Below are 13,876 nucleotides of genomic sequence, written 5' to 3' on the forward strand. Positions count from 1 at the left end.
GACTCAGCATTATGTGAGTCTCCAGTGGTGGCATTACTCAGCAGCTTCTTCTAAATGACATAAAATGACAGAATGCCTGAAATAAGTTAGTTGTAAGGCAGAAAAATCCCATCATATCTACTTTTCTGCTATATTTTATTCTCTTTCCAGACATTAAATACGGATTGTTTTGGATATATGCAAAGTATCATAAAAGTTTTATTGGTTTTACTGTATTTAAATGGCAACTACTGAATAAAGACATTCAGAGAGAGATCTGAAGCTTTACAAGAGACGGCAACAAATATGTCAGCTACTTTGGAAGTCACCTGAGAGGCAGCGAAGCGCAACAAATCTGTCACATCGCTGTCTTTCATCGACATACACATTCGGAGTGACATGTATCAGGTGTCGTGTGTTTGTGTGTGTATTGTGCAGGATTATAAAGGCGGCTGTAGAGGCTCCTGCTGCTCCTCACAGTTTCTCGCAGGCTCCCCAGGTGCAGTGGTGCAGGCCAGTGTGTGGGATTAGCTGGTATGCTCTGGCACTCTCCTCTCCTAATCCCTCTAATTTGTTAACAGGGCACAGAGGCAGCAACACACACAAACACAAAGCAGTTTGTTTTGGATTGGCCTTGTTCTGACTGCAGGACTCGTTGCACGGCGTGAGGGACTGCGGATCTCTCCCTCTGCCTTCCTCTTCCTCTAATGAGCTAAATTCAATCTAATTTGGTTCTGATCTGTTCAGCTTTCCTTTCAAACCCACACCAATAAGACCCGTCTTTTCTTGCCAGGAATGCGTACAGACCTTGTTCAGTGATAATCCTTTGTTGGCTGGATAACATGAGAAGAAGATGGGATGAAACTAAAGTTCAACACACACCCCAGGAGGATGAAGGACAGAGGAAAATTACACAGAAGTACAGAAAATTAGAAATAAAAACCAACAGAGCTCATGTTGATTATCTTAAATCTGGTTAATTATGGTTGTACCAGAATGGCCTGCTGGATACAAACACTTCTTTGTTTCCACCACCTGCACATTTGAATTCAGGAGTTTAGCATCATTGCATTCAAATGATTTGACCAGACATTCAAATCCATATTTTTTATACATTCACCCATATTTTTGTCAGTTAACATCCCTTTCAGAAAAAAAAAATCTTCAAGCAAAAAATATTTGTAAATTATTAAAACATAGGATGTTTCTAATATGTTGAGACTGCTCATTCAGATGGTATTTATTTTATAATGTTGAATTTATTTTAGGTGGGGCATGACATAACTGTTTTGAAGGGATAAGTGAAGGTTTGAATCTTCAAACATAGTCTGCTAGAGAAAAAAAATAAATATTCAAAGTACCTCGTAGATCAAATCCACTTATTGGTTCCCAATTTAAACTCCTTTCATTTTGAATACTTTGCATAATTTTTTTAGCTGAAAAACAAGAAAATCTGTTAGAAGGCAGCTTGTTTTGCAGCTTGCAGTCTGACAGCAAGAGCCTAAAAACCAGAAGGACTTTGGGGTTTGCCTCTTGGTTTTTGGCCAACAGCATCTGCGGTGATCTGAGCTCGGAGATGACTCACATTTCCCACCGGAGCTTCAACAAGACTTCTGGCCGGCCGGCGCTTCATGCAGCAGATAAATTCGACTGTTGGAGCAAAAGATCTTGATGAGATTTAATTAAAGCTGCTGCTGGTACTGTATGTGGTCTTGTAATGATTCTAGTTGTGAGCTATTAAAACCAATTTAAAGTGCGTGTTGGGCTGCACTCAAACCACTTCATTCAGAGCTAACAGACTATTTAAAGAATACTGGCAAAGCGGCGCCGAGTGAGCTCCGTTTTTGAAATGAGCTCAGAGACACATGAAATAAACACCTCCTAATTCCCCACAAGCAGCAACTAGCTTTGGTGCTGCTCAGATGTGTGCTACTTGACATGACTGGAGAAAATGCTGCCATGCTCTGATAGTGATGGACAGCAATGCAGAGTGAGGAGTTAAATGAGGCTCAGCAGCTGTAGGACAGGAGGAAGAATCTGTCCGGAACCCATATGAATTTCTCATACCAGCTAATTTTTCTCAGTTTTTGGTTGGGTTTAATGTTCAAGCTTTAATGACCAAAGTCAAGACAATAAATCACATTAGATAAAAGTGATATATCAGCCTGCTGCAGGGATCTGCGTAATAACTGGACGCAATAATCCCACAGCGCTCCGCCGACCCTCGCTGCCTTAATCGCACTCTTTGCAGCAATGCACACCCCCCTGTAATTGTACATATTTAACTCCCTCTCTCCCACTCTTCCTCCCTCCTTCATCTGTAATAGCTGTGATTTAATTTAGCTATTTAACCTGTAATTCCAGCAATATTTATTGAGGGCCGAGGGGGAGAAAATTGGACCATTAGCCGCCCCAGATGAATACACTGTGATGAAAATGAACGCCGCTAACTGCCAGTTGACCTCTGCACCTTTGCTTTTCTACTCTCTCTTCCTCCTTTTTTATTAGCAGCAGCAGCAGTAATTACAGCAAATTGAATCATAGTGAAAACTGGAATCAGTGTGTAATGAGAGTTTGATTCTGTGTGGAAAAAATGGGAGGTGGAGTTTCACCTGAAGGAAAGATGGGAAGATGTGGGATGCAGAATTGGATTTGGGTAAATATTATGGTTACTTTTAACAATTTATAAGGGTTCAATAAACCATAGCGCACAAAAAGATCAGTTCTTTAACAGATTATAAACTCTTATAAATTATTCTCAAATGTACAAGAAAAACTTGAAATTACACATTGAAAGTATTCGCCAAACAAAGAAGAACCAAGAACAAAAACATAATGAGTAAAAAGCTAATTACACTGTATGGTTCAGCAGCTCATGGGAGCAACTTTAGCAGCCATAAATCTTGACTTGTTCTTTCCCCAGTTGCTTCAAATGAACCAGTTAGGACCAAGCTTTGAACAAATGACCTCAAACTTAAACTTTGGTGTGCAAAGAACTTAACAGGATGGCTAAATCACTGCAAGGTTTGCAAGTCATTCAAAAAATATCTGGTCTTTAGCAGATCTTTGTCTTACAATAGGTCCATCTTTAGTTTTTCTAAATTTCATTCATCCAAATCAGTTAGATCCAGATGTTTTCATTCAATTAGATGAAGTTATTCAAACATTAAGAGAGAAAAACTTTCTCTTCCAACTTCTCTAAACAAGCTGCATTTCTTCAATTTTTATTTTAATTGTGCTGCCATGAAGTTTACCATTCAACATTCTAACTCAAGCCTGTGGAGTCAGTTTTTTTTAATCACTTGTCTAAGTATTGCTCAGTCTAAATTTTAGTTGAATTTGCTGGCAACTAGCTGGAACATTTTCTGGTTTTCTCTCTGCAGAATGATGGTGACGATTCAAGGAGTTTGAAAATAAACTCATAATTATTTCCATATTGATGTGGAGAAGTAGTTGCACCTTTAAAGTCAATGCTTATGTTGTTCTTCCTTGGCATCATGTTAGGATCCACCTCTATCCTACTGACCAGTATAGCAGTTATTCGCTCATGTCTTTTTCTTTTTCATTCTAACCTCTATCATTAACAGAGAACAATATGCTCTGTGCTTTATAAGAACTATAAGTTGGTCACAAATTAAGAGACATTTATGAGCACTTTTGAAATTTCCCTTTTAGTTTAAACTACTCATTTTGTAATTGCAACAAGTAATAATCCATCAATGCAAGCAATATAAAACATTAGAGCTTTTCCTCCATTGTTGCCCTCTCTCTGTCATAAAAGTCCTGTTTGAACACAATTAACTTGAGATCATTACAAACCATATTTAAAGCATGTGTGCAACATGTATGCAGCCTGTTGACTTGATAACTGAGAGGTCTTTAGTTTAATGTTTTGTCCGATCTCCAGCTGATCATATTTTTTTTTTTTTTCTTAAAACATCCATTCAAAAAGTGATGCTCAAGTTCCATTCATATTGTGGAGAGTCACAAATATTTTTTTCTCAACTTTAATCATGTGTAAATGTTGTGGAGAAGTTTGGAGATAAATTTACATTGACAGAAGGACAGAGGATATACACTGGACAAAAGATGTTGAATATGGCGATGTCAGAGAGAAGAAAAAGAGGAACATCACAGATAAAGTTGGAAAATATGACATGGGACAGAGGAGGATGCTGGAGATATAAAAGCAGATGATCCGCTTTGGAGACTACTGAATGGAACATGAAGAAGATGAAGACAATCCCTTTTCTTAATCATCAGCCCACAGAAACAACAACACAGAGATAAAGAATGAGAGAAAGTGTAAAGAATAAGCCAAATTTTCCTGAATGTGAAACTGTGAAACTACTCAATCAGTGATGTAGAGAAAAAGAAAACAGATTTATTTAGTGTCTCGGTTCTGAAATTGAACAAAACAGAAGAGATGAACTGGTGGAGCTCAGAGCAAAGATCTCTGCAGGAAAATGATGAGATTACAAGCTAGAAAACTGCTGTGAACCGGAGCCAGAAAATATGAAGCTGCTTCTTTTTATTCTGCTTTTGAAAATGGGCTGACATGTCTAAAAATAAGGTCAATTATATAGAATTTTATTTTCCAAATATGACCACGTCATCATTTTCTACTTTAAAATACTGCAGAAATATGTTAAGCTCAAGCTTAGCAATCCATGTGTGAGCGAACCTAAATTTAAGCAAAGTGTAAATCGTTCTTTGTCTCTTTTATAATTTTGACCACCACTTTTTCCTTTTTTCCACTGTATCTGGTGTAAATTTGTATATGATTGTTTGAAATAATACTCTGAAAATGATTTGAAGAGTAAACTTTATTCACATAATAAGTACACATTGTTCACCTAGTTCATGTAGCTTCAAAAGGTGTATACATGCATCTGTTTATCAGTTTTGCTTCTTTTTATTAGGTTTCATCAAATAGCTATTGAATTAAATTGTGCTTCGGACACAATGATGTTCATAATTTTTTTAATGAGTGTTTTTATTACACAAAGACCTTAAATAATTGTATATTGGACAAAACTTTACAGATTTTAATGAATGCCTAACAGACTCCAATCAGACTGAGGGAGTTGAAGAACTAAAGATGATTCAGAGTTCACATGTCCTCTCTGTGTATCTGAGAGGAAACCCCCGTTTTCTAAAGGTTTCCTATATCCGTCCAAATGACAAACACGTTGGATTTGAGACTGTAAATCGGCCTAAAGTTTAAGTGTGATTGGGTGTACCAGCCTCTCAATTGTTAACTACTACAAGCCGCTTCCAGTGAACAGAATTATTCAGGTATGGTAAAAGGATAGAAGGAAATAAAACACTTCAGATTTTAGATTTGACAAAACCATTGTTTGAGGTGACACTCTTTTCTAAGAAATGGCTAGAGCAACCCCATCTACTGAAGTACAACGGGGTAAGAAATTAGATTATTCTCAGATGGATTTATTGCACAACTTCAGGCAAAATTTGTGAGGATATCAGGTTGGAAACACAACCAAGACATTGTCTATCTTTATTCCTTGCCTCATTTTTTATTGCTTCCATGCTGTTAATGAAAACTCATAAAATGCAAATGAATGTGGTTTTTCTTTAAATAATATACAGTATATATATGTATATAAATGCTTTTTATTTTTTTATTGATAAGTTCTTCATTGAATTATTTAGTTTCATTATGTGCATAAACTGAATATCTGTTGATTCTTCTGTTTTTTTACTCTAGAAGTAGGCAGTAATACTGGTGAATTTCCAAAGTTTATATTTTTAAAATGTTAAAAAACAAATGTTCAAAGCTGCATTATGTTTTATTTACTCTCATGCAACAATATATTTATTTTATGGAAATTAGTCACTGAAATACAAACTTATGCTCATGTTTTTTAAACAAAGTCTTTGAACATGTAAGGCTATGTATTTCTGAAAGGATCGCTTATCTTTTTTATTCCTTAATTTTTAAAAAATTATTACATCAAATATTCTTACTTCAGAATATTTAATAAAACCATTTATTGTGTATAATCTTTATTCCATAGAAAATTTCCAATAGAGTAGTTAGAAACTTAAATATTTGATATCACTCTCTGACTTGGTAGAATCTTAATCACTTCCCTGACTGCTTGCAGAGCATCAGAGTCTGATCTACTGTTTGTCACTAAAATCAGATGCATGCTAAAAGTTGGAATAAAATGTTTTGACTTCCAGGATGCTGCAAGCATACGATGGTTTATCTCTCTGTGAATGTTCACCCTGTGAGCATTAAAGCCTTCTATAAAAAGATGTCAGTGAACTTGTGTAACCTTTACAGACATACTGAGTGTAAATACTCATACAGGAGATCATAATTCAAAGAGTTTGCGTGTCCATGCGTGGGGTGTGTGTGTGTGTGTGTGGGTGTACAGTAACACTCAGAGAGGAGGGAAGTATCTGTGCAGTGTTTTCTTCTTCACTCTATAAAGCATAGCGCTCAGCATTCGACCAAATAAAGTGATGAGCAGCTCATTCGCTCTCCCTGCTTTTTCATATGGAAATAGAAAATAATGGGGTGATTAAATAGAGTCGTATATTAAAGTACAGCTGACATTAGAATTAGCATAATGTGCTCTCGCCTCAGGCTGCATACTTTATTTGCCATCTGCGTTAGACTCCCTTCCCCCGGGAGGGCGCTCTCTTTCCCTCTCTCTCTCCCTCGCACTCTGTCTCTCACTCACACACACACACACACACACGCACCCCTACGCATCCACACACACTTGCCCGAGACAAAAACCGTGGCTCTCTGCTTCCACTGTGACCGGAGACAAATAGTGTCTCGGTGCATTATTTCACTCTCCAAAACACACACACACACACTCCTAAATGACTTCACTGATCAAATGAGAAGTTTGCAGAAAGATGGAGGCAGGGGCAGAGGGAGTGAATGTTTCTTTCTTTGGAGTGTTAAGATTCGACACTAAAACAGCTTGTGAGAAGCATGCAGACAAAAGCTGAGACATGGGGAGCTGTTATTTTCACTGTACAAGTGGGGGTGTGTGAGTGTGTGTGAACGTCCTGTCTGCTATAATTAAGTCAAAAGGCCTTACAGGACTGTAGAGGAGAACAGCTGTTCCACCTCCACGCTGCTCCTCCTTAATGCAAACACACTCACAGAGTAAGACAAATTCATGAATAATTCAAGTTTTATTTATTATTTTTTATTACTAATATTATTGTAAAAAAATATCCTTTGTCTGTGTTTTTGTATGTTTAGTTTACATTTAAATGACTTAAATTTCAATGATTGCAAATTGGACACACAATTTTATTTTCCTGCTATTTGTTTCAAATAAATAAATGTTCCTCGTAAAGTAAATGCATTTCAGCCTTACTCCCAGTGAGCCAACACACACACACGCATGCACGCCCGCAAACAAGGGCAACAATTAGAGCAGCATATGTTTTCCAAGCAATGTGAAATTAGTGCAGTAGGTCAAGAAAACAAGGTTTCATTAAATAAATACACAAGAATAAAAAAGCACAATTAGCATCATCTCTCTGTTTTTGGTGTGTGTGTCTGTGGCATCTTTAAATCAGACAGAAAAACAAGTAGATTAATTTCTGTTAAAGAAAATAAAGACTGAGGACGGCACTGAATTCTGGTTAATTGCTGTTAATTTTAAATATCTCTCTGCGGCCGCATTTCCCCCCTAAAATGTACTAAAGACTAAGGCTAAAAATAATTTCAGGGTTGGAGTTACAGTGCATATGTCTGCAATAAGGGGAATCCCAGGTTGACTAAACTGAAGTGAAAGGAAAGATATTTCCCTTAGTGAGAGATTAAGCACCTCTTTAAACACATATTCGTTGTAGGCCGACTGTGAAAATTCACTTGTCAAAAGCATGATAAGTACATCGCATTTCTGCGACAGCATGATGAGAAAAAGGTCTTCCCAGCTACTGAGAGTATTACATAGAATATAAAGTATTTACCACATCTCATTGCCTCAGTTGAAAAGTTTACACACTGCAATTGAGCTCTTATTAATAAAACATATATTGTTAATGTTTCATGATAGGATAGAGTTATGTTTAGGGTTGATATCTCTGAGAATATTAACTATAAAATCTTTATTCTGTTTTTGTGTGTCTGCAGGTGGCAGAGATGAGCCCTCCAACTACATATGTACCACCTGTAAGCAGCCTTTCCCCAGCGCCTGGTTCCTGCTGCAGCATGCCCAGAACACTCACGGCATTCGCATCTATCTGGAATCCAACCCCTCCAGCACAGCCCTCACCCCTCGACTCACCATGCCTCCGCCCATGGGCAACGACTCCATCCCACAGTCCCCACTCACCAGCTTCCTGGGGGAAAACAATCCCTTTCACCTGCTGAGGATGACAGGGCCTTTACTCAGAGAACCACCCCCAGGCTTTGTGGAGAACCGTCTCCCCAACACCCCACCGTTTGTCAGTCCACCTCCCCGCCATCACCTGGACCCCCATCGGCTGGAACGCCTTAGCGCCGAGGAAATGGGCCTCATCTCACAGCACCCCAGTGCCTTTGAGAGGGTGATGCGGCTTACGCCGATGGCCATGGAGTCCCAGTCCATGGATTTTTCCCGGCGGTTACGTGAACTGGCAGGGAACACAAACAGCACTACGCCACCACTATCCCCCAGCAGGCCCAACCCTATGCATCGACTGCTAAACCCCAATCCCTTTCAACAAGGCCCTAAATCTCCCTTTCTGACTACCCCTCCTTTGCCACCAATGCCCCCAAACAGCACCACCCCTCCCCAGACGCAGAACAAGATCAAGTCCTGTGAGTTTTGTGGTAAGACATTCAAGTTCCAGAGCAACTTGGTGGTGCACCGGCGGAGCCATACTGGAGAAAAACCATACAAGTGCCAGCTGTGTGACCATGCCTGCTCTCAGGCAAGCAAGCTGAAACGCCACATGAAGACGCACATGCACAAGGCTGGATCCATGACGGGACGCTCAGACGATGGCCTTTCAACCACAAGCTCCCCAGAACCAGGCACCAGTGATATCACTGGGGAGGGCATTAAAAATCGTGATGGGGACTTCCACGGGGAGGGTAATGAGGAAGAGGAGGAGGAAGAGGAAGAAGAGGAACTGGAGAACGAGAGTCGACCAGAATCAAACTTCAGTATGGAGTCTGAGTTCTACAGGAACAGGGAAAATGGTTCTAAGCCTCCTTCGGAAGAAAAGACATCTCTCTCCCTTGACAAAATGGTAGACGGTGGAGCGCTCAATTCCATTCAGCAGTATAATAATTTGATAGTTGACAATCGTAAAAGGATGCCCTTCTCCAAAAGGGGTTCTGATGGCCAGCGGGACACTATGGATGAGGATTCTGTGGCTGGAGCGATGGATCACCACCAGCAGGAAGAGCGGACAACCATTAATGGCCGGAACTGTGGCTCCGGTGACTCTTTCTCAGGCTTGTTCCCTCGAAAGCCCACCCCCATCACCAGCCCTGCTCTCTCCAACTCCTCAAACAAGAGGATCAAGATTGAGAAGGACTTGGACATTCCCCAGGCACCACATATCCCTTCTGAGAATGTGTACTCCCAATGGTTGGTGGGCTATGCTGCTTCTCGCCACTTCATCAAAGACCCTTTCTTAGGCTTCACTGACTCCAGACAATCGCCCTTTGCCACCTCCTCAGAGCACTCATCGGAAAACGGCAGCCTGCGCTTCTCGACACCTCCAGGAGACCTGCTGGACGGCGGTCTATCCGGCCGCAGCGGCACCGCCAGCGGGGGCAGCACACCTCATTTAGGTGGAGGCCCTGGTCCAGGTCGACCGAGCTCCAAGGATGGGAGGAGATGCGACACCTGTGAATACTGTGGCAAGGTGTTCAAGAACTGCAGCAACCTGACGGTGCACCGGCGTAGTCACACCGGAGAAAGGCCCTACAAGTGTGAGCTGTGCAACTATGCATGCGCCCAGAGCTCCAAGCTCACCCGCCACATGAAGACACACGGCCAGCTTGGTAAGGAGGTCTACCGCTGTGACATTTGCCAAATGCCCTTCAGTGTGTACAGCACTCTGGAGAAACACATGAAAAAGTGGCATGGAGAACATTTGATGACCAGTGAGGTCAAAATTGAACAAGCAGAGAGAGTCTAAAACACGTTTTCATGCTCTGCACCATTCTCCTTGGACTCTAAAAAAAGGACAACAAATTAAGGGGGTAGCTGGATACTTTTGTATTGATTTTAGTTTAACTTTGTGTTTTTGATTAAAAAACTGCCAACTGAGAAAAAAAAAATGAGATCTTAACTGAAGCTGTCTAAACTGCCTCATTTGGCATTCATTTTTAAACAATCAGTCTGATGAGTTTTAAATATGTGGAGCCTTTAACTGTGCAATAATTTCTGTATTTATTGGATTTTGTATTTTGGCACGTGCAGGTAAATTTTTTTTTTTACTGTTTTGTTTAAGTTTGCATTTTTTTTATCCCACGTGACATCCTGAGAGTCTCTTCAGCAAACCGAACAGAAAAAAAATAAAAATAAATTTTAGGCTGTTTGTTTTTCGGACACGGCTTGTAGGAAGTTGTACATTAAAATAATTGTTTAGTATCTTGAAAAGAAGCAGAATTCAATCTTCAATTTCAGAGTCAACTGCGAATGCTAGAGTTAATTTATTTTGCGTGACGATGATATGCGGACAACAATCCTTTTTGGCATTGTAGCATGAAATGACTGTAAACCATTTCAATATAATTGGATATGTAGCACTGAGTGTCATAACAAATAGTAAATGTCAAACGAAAGAAGATCCCAAGATTCATAAACCCTTAACAACCTAACCAGCCTGAGGAAACAGGTTCTCGACATGACAGCTGCTGAATCCTACAACTCTACAACAACTTACTAGTTTTCACTCGAACCTCCTTTTACTACATTAAACACCTCTGCATTATATTTTTCACCAAGCCTCATGATTTATAGGTGTTATTATTAATTAGTTGTTGAGTATGAAGCCATGATGAGTCTGCAGAGAGCAATACTTAGGGCAGAGAAACAGAAAGAGCACATAGACGTCTCAGGGTAAAATATAGCAGCTCAATTGTTATTATTATTTTTTACCCGCTCGTTCTTATGCTGCCTTTCAAAGCATTTCATCTACATCATATTATAAATTTCAACATTTAAATTTTTTGGGCTAACTTAGTCAAATTTAATTTATTCTAAGGGATTAGGTATGTAAAGAAAATTAAGTAGATGTCTGTAATGAAATTATTTAAAGCTGACAAATAATGGAATTAAACAACATTCTACTAGAAGTTTGCAGAGCAACATTTTACTAACATTAAAATGATTTAAATGTTCTCTATCACATTGGGATGTTTTGAATTTCCAATCCAAACAAATGTTTGCTTTAAGCCATTCCAACTTCATAGTTGCACTTTTATTAAGAATAAACAAATCGCATTTATTTCAAATGCTGACCGTTCTCAGAAACAAACCGGCACTTTATGATTTATCCATCCAACGCACACGAACACAACAGCTAAGCGGGAACAAGGGTGTGGAGCTTGGGATCTCCTGATGCTGGAGTGCCACAATTGTTAGGCTTAGCTTTCCCAAAGCTGGCACTATAAAAATGTAATAACTGAATAATGGGAGTAATTAGAATATTAATTTATTCTGGATATTTTGTGTACTGCCATTCAATTTGACTTGAGTGTGCCTTGAATTGTGATCTTCCTATTTATTGTCTCAGACAAATGCAACGGTTTCCCTGAAGCATCAAATTTGAACAAAGACAAATTTACTGTAAAGTGAAATCTGACACTCAAACAGATAAAAAAAAAATCAGCAGAAAATTATGAGTTTAGGTTTAGCATTAGCAGATTACCCAGCACAATAATAATAATGTGTCTGTGTGTATATATATGTATGCATATGTACATATAAATGCACAACCTATATGAATATATATAGATCTATATCAAATTCCACACAGACCACGACACAAGTCTGTCCCAAAACCGGATCATCAGGAAGTGAATAAAAACCTCACAAAAACTGGAGAAAAATCAGGAAAAACAGAAACTAGAACAGAATTTAGTGCACTCTGTCTGGAAGAAGTTTACAGTATTGATACAAGGGTTAAAATACATTTTTGTGTATGTAAATCTCTTTTTCTTTTTTAGTTTTGCTTCAAAACCTTTGAGTTTTATTTCTTCATTGCTTCTCATTTTTCTTGACGGGTTTTGGTATATATATATAAATATATATGAATATATATGACATTTTTCTGGTTTACTGTAAAAGTATAACAGTATTTGTAATATTGGAGAATGCTGGGGCATTTTACAGAACTATAAAAAAATGCTGTTTTTTTTTTTTTAAATCTTTTATTTTACAGTCCAATTTAAATTGTGGGTCTCTGAAACTGTTTTTTGTCAATGTAACTGTAAATTCCTGAGTTTTAGTAGCTTTTCTTCTGGCTTGGGTGTAAAGAAATAAAAAATAAATGAACGGAAAACAAGCCTGGGCTAAGACGAACTCGGTGATGGAAGTTTTTGGGAGCGTCGGTTCTGGTTTTCAGGAAGAATCACGGAGAATCCTGACCTGTATCTATTTTTATTCTTCTGGAATGGATTATTCTTCATGGATGGTTTGAATTACATGTGTAGGCGCTTGCTGTCGTTCCTAAAGAGCTTGTCTTTTTTTAACCTGTAGGCTGTGTGCATCCTTTGTGAATGAATAGGGGTGACCTTCTGACCAATCCGACTCACGGGCTGCCACGATCTGTTTGTCCAAACAGAACCTGATCAATTTGTACTGTTGTACTGAATCATGTTGTACAGAATGGGATCAAATAAAGGTTGTTAAACAGCCTTTTAGTGACAAAAACACACCTTGATGTTTTGGTTGTACATAGTTTTTTCTATGACTACTCTGTTTTCCTTTGGTTTGTCCTTTCTGTTTGTGATTTCTGACCGGCACTGGCAGTGGCCTGGATGTGGAAGGCTGGGGGTTCTCCATGTCAGTTTCCAGGCCTCAGCATGAGAACAGAGCACAAATACAAGATGTTACAAACGTCCATCTTGCTTGTCTGCCTCATTTTTTAAATTCTTCAAGATGACTTGACAGAATATAGTAAGAATATTACTTTTGCAAGGAAATATTTACTGCTGAACAACTGGGAGACGGAAACCACAGCAGCAAGAACAAGTGCCAATGGAGGTGGGTAGGCTAGATTCAAAACATCTTTCTAAAGAGATGGATTCATGCTGTAAATTCAAAATCAACCCCTCATATTTTCCATTTGATCAAATTGCCCATGAGGTCTACATTTAAGATTATCAGCAGTTCTGTCTCTTCAATTTACATACAGATCTCAGATTTTCCACAACAATAATTCTATTTATTGTTTCTGAAACGTCTTTGTAAACATGATCACAAAAACACAAAGTCATGCAACATAGAATCAACAATCAAAACATTACATTAAGTCAAGTGCCAAGATTAAATTCATAATTGATTAGGTTTCAAATACAACTCTAAACAGATGGGTTTTTAGTTGAGATTTAAAGGAAGTCAGTGTTTCAGCTGTTTTACAGTTTTCTGGAAGTTTGTTCCAAATTTTTGTGGTGCATAGAAGCTGAAAGCTGCTTCTGCTCGTTTGGTTCTGGTTCTGGGGATGCAGAGCACACCACAATATTGATGTCACAGCTTTTGTTATGGTGCCTTTAAATTTGGAACTTGTGAACATGGAGGTTTGTGCAGAAAAATCTTACTTTAGTAAGTTTTTAAAAAGTCTATACAGAATACTATAGTACACCACTACATGCAGCTGCCTCTCTGTCAATAAAATGGATACGATTAGATGTGAAAGAGCACATTTTTAACTATTTATTGTGAATTTT

The 13,876-nt window shown here is 38.8% G+C and overlaps 1 protein-coding gene across 1 annotated transcript in view; it reads left to right on the forward strand.

The window, feature by feature from the left end:
* bcl11ba (BCL11 transcription factor B a) overlaps positions 1 to 13,050 on the forward strand; it is a 40,780-nt gene extending 27,730 nt beyond the window's left edge. Inside the window, exon 3 of the mRNA XM_032546434.1 lies at positions 8,117 to 13,050. Coding sequence (XP_032402325.1) covers positions 8,117 to 10,119 — 2,003 coding nt within the window. The 3' untranslated portion in view covers positions 10,120 to 13,050. The remainder of the gene's footprint in view (positions 1 to 8,116) is intronic.
* Positions 13,051 to 13,876: the final 826 nt, after the last annotated feature.

The sequence above is a fragment of the Xiphophorus hellerii genome, chromosome 19 (assembly GCF_003331165.1).
Source record: "Xiphophorus hellerii strain 12219 chromosome 19, Xiphophorus_hellerii-4.1, whole genome shotgun sequence".
Taxonomy (NCBI): domain Eukaryota; kingdom Metazoa; phylum Chordata; class Actinopteri; order Cyprinodontiformes; family Poeciliidae; genus Xiphophorus; species Xiphophorus hellerii.